Source organism: Pseudoliparis swirei, chromosome 2 (genome assembly GCF_029220125.1).
Source record: "Pseudoliparis swirei isolate HS2019 ecotype Mariana Trench chromosome 2, NWPU_hadal_v1, whole genome shotgun sequence".
Lineage (NCBI taxonomy): Eukaryota > Metazoa > Chordata > Actinopteri > Perciformes > Liparidae > Pseudoliparis > Pseudoliparis swirei.
In genome coordinates, this window is record NC_079389.1 from 10,351,169 (window position 1) to 10,370,988 (window position 19,820).

At 40.1% G+C, this 19,820-nt stretch overlaps 1 protein-coding gene across 1 annotated transcript; it reads right to left on the bottom strand.

Annotated features, from left to right (window-relative positions):
• Positions 1 to 1,452: 1,452 nt before the first annotated feature.
• Positions 1,453 to 18,111, bottom strand: col28a2a (collagen, type XXVIII, alpha 2a). Its single transcript, XM_056427189.1, has 35 exons — positions 17,973 to 18,111; positions 17,132 to 17,706; positions 16,604 to 16,624; positions 16,426 to 16,485; positions 14,856 to 14,909; positions 13,939 to 13,983; positions 13,818 to 13,844; positions 13,688 to 13,732; positions 13,483 to 13,527; positions 13,114 to 13,167; positions 11,868 to 11,936; positions 11,679 to 11,747; positions 11,466 to 11,534; positions 10,136 to 10,204; positions 8,831 to 8,899; positions 8,675 to 8,743; positions 8,370 to 8,438; positions 8,197 to 8,268; positions 6,633 to 6,701; positions 6,469 to 6,540; positions 6,258 to 6,326; positions 6,028 to 6,096; positions 5,721 to 5,789; positions 5,546 to 5,614; positions 5,374 to 5,442; positions 5,119 to 5,187; positions 4,839 to 4,907; positions 4,675 to 4,755; positions 4,529 to 4,564; positions 4,407 to 4,443; positions 3,585 to 4,142; positions 3,150 to 3,448; positions 2,793 to 3,048; positions 1,535 to 1,726; positions 1,453 to 1,460 (listed from the first exon to the last, which is right to left on the bottom strand). The coding sequence occupies exons 1-35, from the start codon at positions 18,106 to 18,108 to the stop codon at positions 1,453 to 1,455; spliced, it is 3,708 nt and encodes a 1,235-aa protein (XP_056283164.1). The 5' UTR covers positions 18,109 to 18,111.
• Positions 18,112 to 19,820: the final 1,709 nt, after the last annotated feature.

Sequence of the window (19,820 nt, forward strand, 5' to 3'; positions counted from 1 at the left end):
ACTATATTATGAATCTAATTGTATTGCAGGAGTTGTGTCACTTCCTATAAGGGGGCAAGGACCCTCTCAAAAAGGGTTATTACTTGTACACTATGAATCACAACATTCTTAATTTACATTTATATATTTCATACTTGTATCGAATAGTCTTGTCATTATGCCCTTTTCTGTTTACATTTATTATTTATTAATAGACTCGTCAATGTAGGAAGCACAGGTGTTATTAACTAACACACAAATTGCTCTATTATGTTCAAGTTTATGAATAAGCCATAACAATGGCACAGTTAGTCATCAGCCCCAAAAGCTGCACACTATTATTCCGCTGTCATACATGTTGTCAGAATGTCTGCTGTGAAAAAGGCCAGCCAGTTTCAGAGGCGCTGGTTGTTACAAACAGAGGGTAACACATGTGTATACAATAAAGAGCTGTTTGTTACCTTAATAAATGAACTGGCCCTTGCTTTGGGAAAAGGCCAATGACTGTGAAGAGGAAACTAAAAAACAGAATGCTCCAATCAAGGCATGTCCTAAAAAGACTATATATTAAGGTGGTAATTACATACAGAGACATAATATAAGAAGCAAGACATACTTAATTTGAATAGCACAATTCATGTGTGAGAGGGAAACCCCTAATACTATATTTAAAAAATAAAATCGATTTGTTTTAAAGTTCGATTTAGCTAATTTTCGTCATTAGTCATGCGATTCATTGATATCAGATGACGATGATTAGTATGGATTAATAATAATAAATGTTATTTCCCTTAATAAACACACACAGACAGGCAAACCACCATCATATTACATTTTATTCTTAAAAAAACATATAAAACATGAATTCAGATATAGATACACTGCCCAAATAGACAGACCTTTAATGGATGGAGTGCAAAAAAGCCTCAATCTTCATCATAAGATGGCGATAGCCGTAGACCTCTGAAAACAGTCTCCAGAGAGAATTGGCTCATTATTACAGCTGCCAGTTATAGCCAAGACAAATACATCGTAATAACAACAAACACAATGCACACAGAAGTTGTCAGCATATTAGTACATAATTTTAACACAAGCTATGTAAAGCAAGTGACTCATAGAGGTATAAGTAGGTTCATTTTAAATTGTAATAACATTTCTGAATTTGTTATTTGAAACTCAGGGCAGCCAACCCCTGAGTAAAGGATTTCTTCTGGTTTCACTGAGGTAATAAAGTATGTTTTTAGAAGTCAATCTCATTCATTCACATGTTAACAGTTTTTGACGATTTGATTCAGTTGGTCATGACTATTTAGCACTATTTCGCTATTTTATAAAAGATGCATTTGTGTGAGTTTTCAAAAAGTGCATGAAATAATTTTCTGAACCCAACAGACACAATGCATCACATTAAAATAACGAACAGTAGATTGTAGAGTAGTAGAGTCCACCTTCTGAGATCCCCATACCGTTTTATCCTGCTGGAGACAAGAGAGGAAAATATGAATAAAAAAGAGAACGTGCACATTTGCTGTTCAAAATCGACAAAAGTTACCTGTTCTGAATAGAACGCAAGTCTTCTTGCATTCATCCTCTGTTTGGTAACGGTTGTCATTCCCACCGCAGCCTCCATACCAAAACTGTGCGCAGGCATTGGCCTGCTTGTCGTAGTACCAGTAGATGTTATAGTCTCGGCAGGTGCCTTGATCCAAGATATGGTCACAGCGCGGATCAAGAACACGGGACTCTGAAAAAGAAATACTGTGTGAGATGCATGTTTTTCAAAGAATGTTTATGCATTCAATGTGAATGAAAAGGCCTTTTTCACAGCGGATATTTTTGACATACATGGCATATAGCTCATTAGTAAGCACAGGTTTTTCTAATAACATTGATGATGTCTCTGTTCTCTTCATGTAAGGCGTGACAATGAGTCGGTGCAGCAGCTAAATACAATTCAGCCATCGTCTGAATTTGAATACCACCTGGGTTTTCCGACTGGGAAGCGTCATAAGGTCCTCTGCACTCAAAGAAATGACTCATTGGATGAACTCAATTAAATTGTTGGCAGGTTTTCCATCCAATAATTATATGCAACTCCAACTCAAATTTAGCACATCAGTGCAATACAATGTAATTAAGTTAGTCCAACTCATTTGTATCAAATACATCTAAAATAAAATAACGATATTCATTAAATTAAATTAATTTATGTTTGTCCAACTCAAAATATAAACTAACTAACTAACTAACAAAATATGCAAACTCCACACAGAAGGAAAGCCCCGATTGGGAATTGAACCCACGGCCCTCTGGCTTTGAGGCGACAGTGCAAGCCACTACACCACCATACAGCCATGAAAATGTCTTCACCTCATGTAAACAACTGATTTTCAGAAAGCGCATGCGCAAAGGGAAGTCCTCAATGAAACACATTTATTTTGAGTTGATATGCACACCATCTAACCTAAATAAATCTAAAAAATGAAAGTATTCATACATTTTGTGTTACACCCATTAAATATAAACATCTATTTTTGTAATTGATTTATTTAAATGTATCAAACAATATTTAAATGTGTCACCTCGAAGAAGGGCTTGAATCGTTTTTGTGAGTGTAACCTAAATAAATCTAATAAATGAAAGTATTCATACATTTTGTGTTACACCCATTCAATATAAATATCTTTGTTTTGTAATTGATTTATTTAAATGTATCAAACAATATTTAAATGTGTCACCTCTAAGAAGGGCTTGAATCGTTTTTTTGAGTGTGTGAAAAAAGGCCTGTTGAGCTGGAGTGCAGTTCTTACCTTCAGACAGGACTCGTCTCACCACTGGCTGCAACCGATTCAAATTTGAAGATGAAGCTGAGCTCAGTGTGGACACAGATGATGCAGATGAGGATAAAGATGCAGAAGTAGATAAGACGGTCTCATCGGAGACAGAACTTTCTCCCACATTCGATGAAGATGTGGTTTTGTTAACTACAGCTACACCAGCTACAGTATTACCAACCCGTGCTTGGGCTCTTAAGTCTAAATCTTCACCTTCATCATCTTCCACCACCTGGAGTAAAAAAAAAGTGTCACTGTTGTGATTAATTCATCCATGAAGAAAATGTAGTACAGTATACTTTACTTAAAGCATTGCAAAATTAACTTTCAGACCTGAATACGAAGAGGATCAGCGCTGATGGGCAGTGTGAAAGTGTCTCCACGCCCTCGGCTGTTAGTCCGTCTCTGATTTTGAATTTCGTCTTGGAAATTGTGACCATTTTCGGTGTTCTCATATCCATTGTTTCTATTGTTGCCATTATATCCATTGGTATCCTCTCCATTTCCGTTGTTTCCCTTCGTACCATGCCTTTGGCCATTGTTGCCATTCCAGTGGCCATTTGCAATGCGATTGTAAATGAGGGCGCCATTTTCATCTTCACAGAATTGGCTGACGAGTTGAGACTCTAGAGCTGAAAAGACACAGTTAGAAATCAGCTAGGCACTTAACAACCGCTCAGCTGAGAGCAATTATAGATTTATATTTTATATTTGAATGAACACACCACTGAAGGCATGCTATATTCAACATTTGACTGTGAATATCACCTGGCAGAGTATTGAAGTCATCAATAAGGTACATGTGTTCGCTGTCGGGGTCAGAGGCAATGAGGTTGAGTTCTTGCAGGAACTCCATCTGCGTAGTATCAGAAGAATTGACAATCCCCAGGGCGTACATCTCAATGTTTGCCGCGTGAGCTTCCCTCACAGCGATGCCAAGTTTGACAGACTCTCGTTCGTCAGTTTGACCGTCGGTGATAACGATGGCTACTTTCCTGACTCCAGGCCGAGCGCTGAAGAAAGCCTCCCGAGTCGCCTTTCTGATGGCGGTGCCGGTGTAGGTGCCCTCACCCATGTAAGGCATTTTCCTGATTGCCTGCTTGACGTCTTGTTTGCTCATGTAGCGAACCAAGTTGAACTCCAAATGGACATCCAGACTGTAGAGGACCAGTCCAATTCTGGTGGCGTTGCGTCCAACTGTGGTCCGGTCGACCAACCTGGTGACAAAGTCCTTGATGATTTCAAAGTTCTCGGGGCCGACGCTCTCTGAGCTGTCGATGACGAACACAAGTTCCATCGGCCGTTCTTTGCACTTGATGCCGCATCCTGAGAGAAAGGAAACGCTTTTACCTCGTGCGCAGCAATTGTTACTGCTCTTAAACGTAACGTCAGAATCTGAACCACAACAAAAACATTTAACTCGTTTCCTACTTTTTTAAAAATGGCTCAACATTCATCTCAGTTGTCAGATCAAAGTAACTGATTATAGATATATCAGATCTCTTTGCACATTTTACATTTACTCATGTGTTCACTGTGATACCAGCTACTTATTAACCATTAACCTAATAAACAGACTTGTAATCTTACCACAGATTTCTTTGATCAGCTTAATAATGTCCTCTCTCTGAAAATGTAAGAATATTTTTAATTTGCACAAAATTCCTTTAATCTATTGAATGTTCAATCATTAGTTGACATGATGAACCTACTGTAAGGCCTTGGTCTCCTTTTGCTCCTGGCCTTCCCTGGGGTTAGAGAATAATTGAGAACAATATTACAGTTATCAAATATTACATTGAGACCTCACATTGTCATTTTGAGTATTTATTTCAGGAAGTGAGGAAGTTTTTCTTACTGCTTCACCAGAGACTCCATCATCACCCTCCTCGCCTTTTATACCTTTCATTCCCCTTTCACCATGTGATCCACGATCACCCTGCAACAAGGCAATTGTAGATAATCAGACAGAGACCATCATATATTAATAACATTTTTAGAAGATATGTGTACATATCTTACCTTAGCACCAGGAAATCCATCTCCCTGAGGCCCTCTAGGCCCAGTCATACCTTGAGATCCTGGCTCACCCTGAAATTAGATTTATTGTGATGAATACTTTCCACCCTCAGTAGATCATAAACTCTTATGATGTTTTGTCCTGAAGCTAGTTTGTTCCGAAACATGTCAGCACCAAATAAGTGCATCATATTGCTTCACTCTCTTGTTGTGGACAAATATGAATTAATCTTGATAATAAAGAGCTTGTAAAGTGCTTATATAGAACCGTGATACCAGTTACCTTTGGGCCTTGAATACCTTCTCCTGAAGGTCCAGCTGGACCGAGAGGTCCTGCCCTCCCAACCGTACCCTTAAAACAAATGTTTAAAAGCAATCACACCACTTCTGCAAACTTGCATAATATAGTAAATAAGCATCGGGCAACTGCTAACCTCATATATTGCCAAATGTTTAGTATGTGCCGTTATTATCTAGGACTCAGATTTGAATATTGATAATAATTCGATTGCGCGGGTTGTTAACACATTTCTCTTACAGGTGGTCCTTGTAAGCCCTCTCCAGGTGGGCCAGATAAACCTGGCAATCCCCTAAAGCCAACATCCCCCTGAAACAGACATGACATGATCAAACGCATGAAAAAACACAAATACAAACACACACATGTAAAATAAAAATGAAAATAAAAACAAAAACATGGAGACACAAACCTTGGGACCAGGAATTCCTACTCCTTCTGGACCCGGCTCACCTGGTAATCCTACCAGGCCTGGAGGACCCTAAAAGAAGTTCCGAAATTAGTTCAGACCGTTCCAACAACACGATTAACTAAATGCAGAAATGTAATTTCCTAAATGTTTATGTTGATTAAATGTCGAAACAAACCACAGGGCCGGGGATGCCTTCGCCTTTTGGACCAACTGAACCTGTTAAACCCACATGGCCACGATCACCCTGTAGTGATGAAGAGCAACGTCATGCTCATGAGAACAATAAAGGCAACTTGTGAATCTGTACCGTGTATGAAGAGAGAGAAACAGGAAAGGCAGTGAAGAGAGGGGAAGACATGCAGCATGATGGATGCAAACTATAGAGCAAGCAATGACAGCTACATTAAGATGAAGAAGACCACAGGTGCGTCCAGCGTTTACACCCAATCAATGCTCTGAAAAGATGACAGTGTTTACAGTACCTTTGGACCAGGTAGTCCATGGCCTGTTTCCCCAACAGGACCAGAGGGCCCAGCAGGGCCTCCATCCCCCTGGAGACAATAACATCACAGTGTTGATTTGTGCCAACCGTTTTGAACCATGTCAGCACATCAGAGTCTATCTGGCAGCTCTTCTGGCTGCCTGCTCCCCGTCTGCCTCGGTGCCAACATCTGTGTCAAGACACAGTTTGATGAGCATTATATTTATATACCTTTGGACCTGATATGGATCTTCCTGGCTGTCCCGACATGCCCTGCTGGCCTGATATCCCTCGTTCACCCTGTGGGGGGACATCTGGTAAGAGACTTAAGATCCAATACATGTCTTCAGTGCAGCAGAACTACAACAACACTTGTTCTGTGGCTCTATTCAAAGAGTGGGTTGGTGTGGCATGAATCCCTTAAAGCAGCGGATGCATCTACCTTTGGTCCAGAGGGTCCTGAGATCCCAGGAGGCCCATGTAACCCACGGATGCCTCTCAGACCCTGGTCACCCTGGGAGGGATTACAGCACACATTATCTGATGAACTTTGTTGTTTGTTGTGTCCATTTTGACAAACACATGGAGGCACAATCCAAATCATACCTTCTCCCCTTGAGTGCCAACTCCTTGTGCACCCTCAGCACCTCTTAAACCAGATATACCCGCCTCCCCCTAAGAGAGGGAGATAAGACAGAAGCAGTCACTCAGCTGTGAAACATCGTCTTGGAAATAATCAATGACTTTATGGGAAACTCGCGGAAAATCAAATAATCAATCAGACTCAAGGTCCAGATAGTACAAAACATTAAAATAGAATAAAATACATACAAAATCACAAGTAAAATACATAGAACTACAACTGCTTTATAAATAGATAGCTGTACCAATGTCTCCACAGCTGGGTAGCGTGTAGTACTGAACTTTATATTTGATAAAACCATGAATTCTTCTCTTAACGTACAAAGCCTTGATTGGTGATGCACCATCATATGTTAAGGAGCTTGTAGTACCATATTGCCCCACTAGAGAGCTACGCTCACTAAATGCGGGACTACTTGTAGTTCATAGAGTCTTAAAAAGTAGAATGGGAGCCAGAGCCTTTAGTTATCAAGCTCCTCTTTTATGGAACCAGCTTCCACCTTCAGTCCGGGAGGCAGACACAGTCACCTCGTTTAAGAGTCGACTTAAGACTTTCCTCTTTGACAGAGCTTATAGTTAGGGCTGAATCAGGTTCACCTGGTCCAGCCCCTTGATATGCTGCTATAGGCTTATAGCTGCCGGGGGACGTTTTAGGATGCACTGAGTACCTATCTCCTCTTTTTTCTCTCCTTAGGGATGAATTTTCATCTCTCAATCACACGTTACTAACTCTGCTTTCTCCCCGGAGTCCTTTTGACTTCACGTCTCATGGGGTCATCGGACCCTATGAGACGACATAGATCCTATCTGCCTGATGGATCATCGAGGTCTGGGTCGTGGAATTCCTGCTACCGACCACGCCACTGCCCTGTTGAGACTCCGCCCACTGTTGAGACTCCGCCCACTCCTCCTCTCTACCTCCATCTGCCTGATGGATCGTGGAGGTTTCCATCATGGAATATGCCTACTATGAACTATTTATTTTCTCCTCTCTTCCCTCGTGTTATGCTGTAATCTTCCTGGATCTGCCTGTAATTTCCCGCTTGCGGGATCAATAAAGTATACATCTATCTATCTATCTATTCATACACTCTGTCATATTCATTGAATGTATTTAAACTCTAAATCTGTCCTTCTGTACACATTACATCTATTGCATCTGTCCATCCTGGAGAGGGATCCGCCTCTGTTGCTCTCCTGAAGGTTTCTTCCCTTTTTCCCCCCTGAAGGGTTATTTGGGAGTTTTTCCTGATCCGATGCGAGGTTTTGAGGCAGGGATGTCTATGTGTACAGATTGTAAAGCACTCCGAGACAAATTTGTAATTTGTGAAATTGGGCTATACAAATAAACTGAATTGAATTGAATTGAATGATGAGTCATCAACCCGGCAGATACATTTTGAATGTTGAATGTATGATTCCACTACTCCACCTCGCTCTCTTCAATAGTTTAACAGTATTCACAAACAAGACGATCGAGTGGATGTTTTCCCCAGTGTTGGCATAATGTACTTTTAATGCGCTTTACCTTCTGCCCTGGAGCTCCATCCTCTCCTGGAAGACCGGGCAGGCCCCCCAACCCAGAGGCTCCAGGATCTCCCTGTGGCAGGAGGATGGTATTAATTGAAATTCCTTGGATTCACTACATTAGCACTCCATGTATGCTAACTGTACAGGCCATACATAAAGTGGCTTGTTTACCTTTGGACCAGGCTCACCAATGCCTCTATCTCCCGTGGCTCCCTGCTCTCCCGGTAAACCTTGGTCTCCCTTGAATAGACATAACAACACAACGTGGGTCATCACGAGAACCATGGAGCACATGTGGAGGGTCTGCACTCGTTTTGTATGTTTTTGGACCAGTGTATTGTTCAACTACACATCCTATCTTTGATAATGTACACTATATAAACATTATATCCTGTAAACAATTGCAAACGGGATGTTGTATCTTTATTATATTTTCTTTAGCAGCTACATTTCATACAGCAGCTGTTTTAACAAACCTTTGGTCCAGATAAACCTTCTCCTGGATGTCCTCTGCCTCCTGGTGGACCTCTCGGACCCTCGACTCCCTGAGCAGTCATAAAGATTAGAAGGCTTGCATCGTGTCCTACTAATCTATGTCATGATATGGATATAGATGAAGATGTGTTGCTGACCTTCTCTCCCTGTATGCCTGCTCCAGCCTGTCCAGTTGGCCCCGGAAAACCTGGAAGTCCCAAGTCCCCCTGAAAGTGAAACACCATCGTCAGTTTAATAAGAAGGTTTCATCTCAGTGACCTTGACAACATAGGAGTTATATATAGATATATATACACTTAATATCTAGTCCGTCATTAGTAACACCTCCTTTGCCTATACCTGCTCTGATTTATACAAAGCATACTGCCTCTTATAACATGTGCCTGGACTGTCAACTGTGAGGTACTTTTTTCAGGAGAAACCTATGCCGAAAGTCTATTTTGGGAAAAAAGAGTTCAGATGATTCATAAATTACATAAAGACTACATAAACTAGAATGGGCACTCGGTAGAGCGCATACCTTCGCATATCACAAGATTGGGCATTGAATTATGAACATTTTGGCATTAGTTGCATGCCAATTGGACAAAAATGTATCGTGCTATGGTAAAAAAAGAGTTTGACCTTTCCATGACCTTGACATTTGACCCGATTGATCCCAAAATCTAATCAAATGGTCCCCGGATAATAACCAATCATCCCACCAAATTTCATGCGATTCAAGAACATTTTGACCTGTTCATGACCTTTGACCTTGACCTTTGACCCGATCGATCCCAAAATCTAATCAACTGGTCCCCGGATAATAAACAATCATCCCACCAAATTGCATGCGATTCGGTTCAATAATTTTTGAGTTCTGCGAAAGATTTTGACCTGTTCATGACCTTTGACCTTTGACCCGATCGATCCCAAAATCTAATCAACTGGTCCCCGGATAATAAACAATCATCCCACCAAATTTCATGCGATTCGGTTCAATACTTTTTGAGTTCTGCGAAAGATTTTGACCTGTTCATGACCTTTGACCTTTGACCTTTGACCCGATCGATCCCAAAATCTCATCAACTGGTCCCCGGATAATAAACAATCATCCCACCAAATTTCATGCGATTCGGTTCAATACTTTTTGAGTTTTGCGAATAACACGCATACAAATAAATAAATAAATAAATAAATACACGGCGATCAAAACATAACCTTCCGGCATTTTCAATGCGAAGGTAATAATCCTTCAAGTACGATCGTTGATCCGGAAATGTTCCATCGCTCTGTTCAACAGGTGGCGCTAAAAGGCCAAGAAACACACACATCACCTAATACTTCATTCTGCTGCTCCTAGATGCTCCTTGACATTCAACCCCCTCCCGAAGAGCCTTTGTTGTGTACACTTGAAGGTTTGCAGTATATTCTCTTTGTTACATGATATATTTACAACCCACCCTTTCTCCTTTGATTCCTGCGCCCTGCTGTCCCCTTGACCCCCTCGGTCCAGCGAGCCCCCGCTCTCCCTATGGAACACAAACAGGTTCTTTCTGTCAGTAACATCACAGCCACTTGCCTTTGGGTCACAGCCAAGTCTGCATTGTTGTCAGCAAAGAGAGTGCGGAAGAAGAGCATGTTGGCTCCTGTTGGATCCGCTGGTGATTGATACAAAAGGATTTCATGCACAAAGAACACAACCGCTTGTTTTCTTTAGGGCACTTCTTGACTGCATGAACTATTTCCAGAGCCAGTAAATCATAACGTGAAGCGGTTGCTTAAGGGAGCAGCCTCAGCCATATCCAAGTGTTGTAAAATGCAGACATGCGGACCTGGTCATGCCAACGTTCTGAGTGTTTGTGTGTTTGTGTGTGGGGAAGGGAGGTTTGTTCACCTCTCACAGAAGCACTCTGATCCCTCTTTAGGTAAAGTCAGCAGAAGAGTAACATCTAGAACTTGCTTGAGCACATTTCCAGTTTTCATTTTCTAAGAGCTTTCCCCAGAAAAAATAAAAGTGTATTTATTTACGGAGAGTCATATAATTTGGCATACTCAGCACTTTATTTTCCTGGACACTTTAACCTGCTGGAAATTCACCTTGGTCAATGCCTTGTGTATGTATTGTGTTTCCTCTGTATCTTTAGTATTAGTATTTAGTATTGTTATTGTTATTGTGTTTTATTTTGATCTTTTATTTGTATTAATGCTCTAATGTGATCCTAAAATTTCCCCACTGTGGGACTAATAAAGGAATATCTTAACTTATTTTAATTATGTTGGCCTGCTAAATATTAGACCACTCAGAAATGTCTTAGGAGATGAGAGGTGTGTGTGTTCCCATAATCTTCCCTTTCCTGGTAATAATCTATAATTACTCTTAGATCTTTGGAAATTGCATTACTGCACTGCTCATCAATTGAAGGATATCTGCGGCCCCTTATTTGGTATTGATGTTGATGTTATTGATGATGACGTTATGTTACACGGTGGCTCTGAGAGCTCAAAGCTAACTACAAATTTAGAAAATACATACAAAAATACACAATACAAGCAAAGGAAGAATCAACACATTGAGGAAAAGCAATGCTAAAGAGAAACACAATTTAACATTCATCAATGTTTTTCGAGGCTTTTCGGCATTACATCATCAAGAAATGACTCGTTATTTAATTAGGTAAGGTGTTCAGACTATTGTTTTCTTAGAAGAGCATCGTGGTGCGTTGAAGATTTCACCTCATCAATGTTACTATTGAATGGATGGGTTCTCTGATGATCGGCTCAACATAATACCTTTGATCCGGGAAACCCCTCACCATGGGGACCTTTTCCTCCTTGAACACCTTGTGGTCCTTGAGGTCCCTGCAAACAAAGCCAGAGTGCACAATGTGTCACCCACACAGGGCTCAGGGCACAGCGCCTCAGCGACTGAAACACATCTGGTCATCACGGACACAAAAACATTGAACACTTTGGAATAGCACAGACTGTTTCGTCTCTACTTACACGAAGGCCGGGTTCACCCACTCCGTGGGGACCGGGAGGACCTGTTCGGCCCGGGAATCCCGTGTCACCCTGCAAATGTAAGTAACTTTATTTAATAAAAGAAACTCGAAGAATAGCAGATTATCAAATCAACAATATAACAAAAACAAGATACAAAATATACAGAGGATAACCGATAACATCATTTACTTTTGGTCCAGGAAGTCCAACACCAGTTTCCCCCTGAATGCCTGAAGAGCCCGGAGAGCCACGTTCACCCTGTGATCACAAACATAACACTTAGTGGGCATTGGAGCTTAAATCATGTTTCAATATAGCAAAAGCACATGAGTCCTAAACCATTAGTATAGTATATGACGACATCGCTTTTGTTTCATAATCCTTTTAGCCTCTGTCTCTAAACCTTTGATGTTGTTCATTTATTGCTTAATCAAACACGAGTTGCACCCCTAAAAAAAAAGCACTACCTAACTCAAAACTGAAGTTAATTGACTACATGCAAGCATACGTGCAGGTGACATGCTTCTTTGAAGCTGAACATGATCTTTTGTGTAGTTTTCCATATATTTGATCTCTTCCTGCAGGTTAGGATAAATCGGAGCTAAATTAATTTGCTCCAGTAATGTCTCAAAGTTCAAGAAACCGCAAACGACAGTCGACTCAAATTAACAAAAGAACACTGGAGGCTCTTTACTACATCACAGTTTGGATGGATAACAACATTTGCCTGTGCTTAGGATAACTTTATGTAAAAAATAATAAGAAAACAAATGTGGAGCCTAACATCAAGAGCTGTAATGTAATTATTATATCTCATTTTGTACCAATTGACTACATCTCAATTTAATCTGAATGCTAAACTTCATGAGTTATCGTTCATGTTATTCATGCGATGCTAATTTGATTGTGAGAACTGTGGAGTGAGAGGCACACTGAGGACTTCACTTATTGTGTGGAGTTCTTTGAGAAACATATACACAACTTATACCACATAGAGTTAACCAGGAGCCCTGTTAACCTTTGCAGATGCTTCCTACATGTCTTTACACGGCGTGCCAACGAGACAACATCACCTTTTCTTGTATGTTATTAACTGCAGATCTTGTTGGATATATTCTAACAATGCCGGAGGCACTTCCTCGTCTGTATTTATAAACTGGATACAAGGAGAGCATTAAGAGAATCTGTCGTGAAATATGTTGCCGAGAGCTCATCCATGTTCTGGAAAATAACAGTAATGATGGGGAAGATGTGGCTCATTGCCAAGTGTTCACACAGGGCTTTATTACCAGACAAGCAGGCCTGTGGGCTGCACAGTAAAGACGTGGGGGGTTAAGCTCCGACCCCTAGTTTAAACTAATCATAAATGGAAAAGGAAAGGTCACAGCAGATGTGCATGATGAGGCAAGTCAACGTTGTTCAAAAAGGGGCTGACCTGCTTTCCATGAAGGCCCTCAGGTCCAATGTCACCTTGTGGTCCTGGTAACCCCTAGTAGAAATATTATACAATACAAACATGCATTAATAAATGTCCAAAAACATTACAATATGTGTGTGTGTGTGTGTGTTTCACATGACGTGGTGATTTCTGCAGCTATTTTCTTTTTTTATAAAGGGCATTTTCCTTTGAGAATGTACTAACACAAACAACAGTCCAATGAGTACCTCTGATAAAATGCAAAATGTCATACTTTTGAGAAACATTTTTTTTTTGTCTTTGTCAAAACAAAATAATGTGTTAACTATTAAAGAAAATCATTTGAAACATATATATTGCATATTTTACAACTGACATTTTACTGACCTGCAGACCTCTAAGTCCTCTTGTTCCAACAGGACCCTCCGGACCCTGAAGCACACCACACAGGGAAGAGAAGGCCATAAGATCATACACACCACGTGCAGTAAGAATGAAATATCAAACAAGGAAATATATATATATATATATAATATATATATATATACAGTATATATTGTTCAGTATGTGTCGTGTCAAAGTGGAGTTGTACCCTGTCTCCTTTGATTCCTGGAGTGCCGCACTCACCCCTCTCCCCCTGTGTAGAAATTACAAGTATTGCACCGGCTTGCATAGTCTCAAGAAATTAAATGTTATCATTGTCATTAATATAAATCAAATACCATCTCTCCTTTGTAACCTGGTTTTCCCTTAAAAAAAAAAAGAATGAGATGTATGTGTTAAGAAACTACTGAGACAGTAATTCATATTTTCTTAATTTTGGTCATAAATAGCGACATTTACCTCAGCACCCTCACGCCCGAGTAGACCACTTAGTCCTGCTTCACCCTGATATGACAGAAATGACACAGACTTATATCAGTGAATATGATTTACAGCCACTGTCCAGTAAAGTACCTGAATACAGAATAAACAGTCTGATTTTGCAGTAATAAACAAATTAAGTAGAGAAATAAAAATAAAAGACATGGACAAATTAAACATGTTTCCCCTGATGTAACAACAATATTATTAGAATGAAATCATGAACACATTTCTGTGTAGAAGCCCTGTAAACCCCAAACATAAATATTATAATCTGATGAGCCCATACCAGATTATATTCATCAATCCAACCATCTCTAAAAATAAAATCTCATATAGGATTTAACCAGCTATGGGCATCACCAGTTTTTAAGGGGAGCGACAACGACGTATTGTCAGAGTGACAGTGATAAGTGTTTTCTAATAACAGAGCCCAGCGTGAAAATAAAAGGAGGCCTAAGATTAGACCTTGGGTTACTTCACCGGAGATGAGTTATGAGTAAGAAGAACAGTTATCAGTGTCAGGGTAAGAAAGAGGCCATCACAGATAATAATATCGGTTAAGTTCATTCCACATGAGTTTTCCTCCACTTATTTCGTCATCAGCACTTTAGAGTGAACTTCTTGATTCCATCCCAAAACTCTCCCCCAGGACCGATCATTATCCATTTGCACTACATTTGTACAACTTATTATTATATATTCCTGAATGATAATCATATATAATAATTAACAAGTCCTAGATTTCATATCTCTATTACTATTGAGAACATACATTTTTCCAAAATTTGAACTAAGAATTTAGGTGTGGCGAGCTTAGTAAGTATGATATAACACCTGAAGGGGCCCGCCAGCTAAGACATTAGTCGCCCACATGTCCATCAAAAAGCACACACCTTTAGCCCTTTAAGCCCCGAAGCACCATCATCTCCGGAGCGACCTTTTTTGCCCTGGAGAATGGAACAAAGTCAGGATTAAGCTGATTCATGTATTTTAACTGACATTTTGCTCACCTCTTGGTTTTCTCACATGGCATGTACATGTTGAACATCTTCATTCGGCTACAGCAGAGGATGAATAGTAAACTCATGATTTGGTTCTGTTTAAGCATTTAAGAGAGTGTAATTCGATATGCCATACAAGTATGGATGGTGACCTGTCAGCACAAAAGTCTAAGCTTGTACGTCTTACTCTAACGGCCAAAGACCATCGGGGGAAAAAGAACATCCTTGCTTCAGTCTTTATATGAACTGTGTGCTCAGGATGGCACAAAAGACCCAAAATACATTCTAAACCCAGAAATCACGAGGTCAAAATAAAATTAAAAATAATTTCAGTTGGGTAAAAAGCTATTGCGATTTATACATTTTTTTATTTGGTTAAATACGTAGTTTAATTTCAATTTAAGTTGTCTTTTCCTATTTTAAAGAATTACAGTTCTATGATGTCCCACGCGTGTTTGTATTGTGCGATGCAGCAGCATGGAGCTTGACCTCGACGTCAATGCAAAGTAAACATTTTCTTTACCTCTAGACAAGCATTGTTTGGGAATGAATAGCTGGGCTGATGTCTGCATGTGTGTTGTATGTGCTCATCGATGTGAGGGCTGACAGTTGAAGCCATAGGTGGGCATGAGGTGTCTTGTTCACATGGCCAGGGGTCATTGTCTTGAGCTGCACCTGGACAACCTGTGTCAATTGCTATGCACAAGAAATCACTAGTTTGTGCCCATTAAACTAATGAGAGCAATTATGAGAGCCTCTTTGTCTGAGTGTAAGAATTTTAAGAATCTCTCCGAGGAGAAAGCACCTGGTTCATGGCCACGCAGCTGTCTGTCAGCAGCATGATGATCTGCGAGGTGGCTGGATAGCTTGACACTTAGCTCATAGAGCGAGTGGGTGTCTAGAGTGGGAGGGATTATATTCTTCTAGCTTCACACAGAAATGAAGTGTAATATCTGTCGTTCCACACTGCAGCCCCTCTAACGCTGTGTTACTGGCTGGGGCAGTATGGGTAGAGTGGGAGATTTATGGTGGCCAAAGGTCCAGTTTTATAGGGAGTGGAGTTCTAAATGCGGTGCCTCTTGTTTCCAAGGGGGACATCTTATAGGACATGAGAAATGTACAATATTTGGTCGAGACAATGCACAACAAAGATATTTCCGTGGGAATAGCAGACAGTCTGCGATCTCCTTTTCCTGTTGCCAGAGATCTGCTTTTAGAATGTGGGGCCGGACCACCTCTCTATCCACGGACTCTAATGCCTACAAGCTCTACAGAGCAGGAGAAAGCATGCAATTATCCTGATTGTTCAAAACTGCACAAATACCTTTCCTAAACTATCAGGGTCATGTTAGATTTCTCTGCACACGATTTTAGGAATCATTTCTTCTGGCTTGTGACACATCAAAGGAAAGTGTTCTTTGCTTGAAGAATATTTGTGAACGGTTTGAAGCTAAATACTCACCGCAGGCCCGTTTGCTCCCCTCTCTCCTTTCTCACAAGCACATCTCTGAGCCAGAGGGCACTGCAGATAAAGAGACCCATTTGCTAATCTGTTATTAATGTAATTCTTCACATTAAAGCCAAATTACACATTATTACAATTTTAAAAGATTGAGCTGTCTAAATGTGATACTACTTACTCCTTCATCAGCCATGCCAGTCTGCAAAGAAAACAAAAGTTCATAAATGCATTTCAATTAAAACAATAATGTTGTCCCTAGTACGATTTGTTCGCCTATTGTTTAGCGATGCCGATTTTTTATGATCATTTATGAGGGAAACAATCAAAATTCATGCACACAAAAACGTTTTGGGGAAACCAGAGGTATAGACACTTAAACTTGAAAGAAGAAAGACAAATAACATTCCTGAAAACCTTAAGTTATAGCTAGTGTAATAATGTTGTGTGAGAAATTCTGTGAATCCCTGGGGATGTGCTCATGCAGATGTCAAACAGTATTTTTCTAAAGCTGTGTCAAAAGCTTAAAATCCAGAGATGTCAAAGATATTCTTTCATTTCTCTCTCCAGAGCGTTTTCATCATTCCTTCTCTATACGTATACCTGAACAAGCCTGTCCATGTGTCAACTTTGAATAGATCCTCAGTCAAAGCAAATACATCCCTGTTCTTCTCAATGGGGCCCGCTGAAAGAAAGGTATTATACTCACAATCTCGGAGACGATTTTTTCAACAATGTCTTCTTCCTGTAAATTATGGAGGAAGTGGGAAGCTGGGGAGCTGGCGATAAGACGAAGCTGGGCTAAATTGGCTGGCTGGGTGGCTGCCCGTGTGATGCCCAAAGTGAAGAATTTGATGCCTTGGTTCTTGGCATCAGCAACAGCAGAGAAAATGTCAGGGTTCCTCGGGTGGGAAATACCATCTGTAAGCAGCAGGGCTACTTTGATGCTGCCGGGGCTGGATTCCTCCAGGTAGATCTTGGTCATGTTGGTGATGGCGTAGGTGGTGTAGGTGCCGTGCCCAATGTACATGATGGGAGCAATGCGGGTCTTGAAGTTTTCTGTGCCCCTCCAGTCGTTGAAGGTTTGCTCTGTGATAACGTGACTGCTGTACTGCAGCAGAGCCACCCTTAAACTCAAGCTGCGGCCGGTCGGCAGCTGTACCCCCTGGAGTCGGTCCACAATGTTCAAAGTGAACTGCTTTTCCTGCTCGTGATTGTCCTTGGCGCTCTCAGAGCTGTCCAACAGGAAGGAGAGCTCCAAGCCACAGTCCTCATCTAGGATGGCTGTGTGCATACAGAACAGGATGAAGGACTTGCCATTGGCAATACAACATGTTTTATTTTAATTTGATTGCTTTAACTAAGTAACATACATTTTGATTTAATTGATTTATTAATTTTTTTTTTATTTTTATTATCTTTAAGTCTTTAAAAAGTTGTACAATTAGAGTAAGATATTACAACGTGATGTTGAACTTCCTGTAGCAAAAAGACGATTGGTAGGCCGATTTGAATAAAGCATTTCTTCTATTTTTTATGTATTTTCTTACCTTGTCCGTCATGAATATTTTCAGCCAGTTGTTTGCCCCTGAACTTCTTGCTAATTTTCTTTTCTTTGTGAATATCTTGAGCCCAGATGCTGGTCAGTGCTGTGACCAGCAGCACCAATGTAGAGGAGATGAACATCCTTGTCCCAACTATGGAGAAAAGTAATGACAACAAATCAAAATCAATCAATTTCACTGTCTATAAAATGAGTTTCTGCATCAAATCAGAGTGCAAAAGTGTTTGCATCCATACATTTAACTGCTAAGTTAAATGTAAACAGTAAAACAGATGATTGATGTTGAAAAATGTGGGATATATCCTTGAAATAAATGAGTAATTGACTCACAGTCCAACTGTGTCAGTGTCCTATTTAAAGTGCAGCCCAAAATAAAGACTTGAAGAAGGTAGCCGGAACACAGCGAGCTCCACTTAGCTCATCGATGGAACCGCAGCAGCAGTGTCAGTCATCCTGGAGAGCAGAGAGTGAGAGACCCTGAGACACTCACTCCTCCTTTATAAGAAGGCACAACAGACCAGATCCCATTCAGCCCTCAGGGCAGAGCAGGAATGAGTTATGTTTGCAACAGTGAAGCAACAATGTGTGTGTGAGAAAATACAATCAACTGCAGATTAGTATACGAGTGGTAACACATTCTTCCATAACACAGAGTTATATTTAAGATATTGTGTCTTTGCCTTATTGTGAAAAAGTTACAGAACAAAACATTTAAATAAATTTCATTCGGAGAATAATCTCCCAGTATTTGCTATGAGACTGAGTTTTGTGAGGAAAGCCTTGGATAATATTGATGTAAAGCAGTTTGTTTTATTTATTCCTTTTACCTTTATTTAACCAAAAGTCAATTAAGAACTAGTTCTCATTTTCAATGACAACCTGATCAAAAATCTAGCAACAGCTTGTGAATATCTTGTAAATAGTCTTTGTAATAGTGTTTGATATCAGTTTGAATCATATTATTCCTTGTTGCCAGTGTTTTGGTACATTTTGTAAAAATTAAAATGTACATGTAATGTATTTTTAAGCAGAGAGCTCAAATTGAAGTATGGTTTACATATTGTCATTGTCATTTGCCTTCATAATTTCAAGTGTTGCAAAATAAATGTTATTCTTGTGTGTAGTCATCCGAATTTTCTATAATCTCAATCATTTTATCAGTTAAAGTCAGTAAACCTAAAACAAACGTTGGGATATAAACTACAATAAAGTTACATCAGGATAAAATAGCACAAAAGTTTTTATGAGGTGATATAAAAAGTGGCATTGATGCCAGCATAAATTCCAAAGGTATGGGCGGGTTTAAAGTTTAAAGGCCTTAATGGCAAAGGACGGATCACCTTTGGTCTCTGCCCTGGACTTTAAATGACCAAAACAGCCCTGCCTGAGGAAAGAGGGTTAAAGGGGACATTTTCAAAATGAATTATAAAATCACAACCAACCAAAGCAGAACAATGTGTGAATTAAATCATTTTATTTGAATTAAGAAACAGTTGATCCCAGTATCAACATAAACCTTCACTAACCTAATGCACTATTAATCTTTTTTGACTATTGTAAGTTTCTTTCCTTGAATTATAGTTTTGTGAAAAGGAGTTGCAACCTGCAGACGAGGGACATGAAATATATCTCAGCCGCAGGAGGTACTTCACCTAGCAGACCCTGAAGGATGGCCATCTGATCATTCGCTTTCGAGGGGACCTTTTATTGGTCTGCTTTAGATGGCTGAGGATTCATGGCTGCATGCTGTGCTTGAGGTGAAGAGGCTTTGTATTGAAACGCTCCAGGCAAGAAGCAATTAAAGGAGACTCTGACACAAAGGAATGTGTTACTG

What these genes read in the sequence shown, in the direction of transcription:
- col28a2a (XM_056427189.1), bottom strand. Translation starts at nt 18,108, where the DNA reads ATGTTCATCTCCTCTACATTGGTGCTGCTGGTCACAGCACTGACCAGC. An exon ending in GGGGAGCAAACGGGCCTGCG is followed by an intron (nt 14,910 to 16,425) that starts GTGAGTATTTAG and finishes TCCATTCTCCAG; the next exon opens with GGCAAAAAAGGTCGCTCCGG. An exon ending in AGGGCCTTCATGGAAAGCAG is followed by an intron (nt 11,937 to 13,113) that starts GTCAGCCCCTTT and finishes TTGTGATCACAG; the next exon opens with GGTGAACGTGGCTCTCCGGG.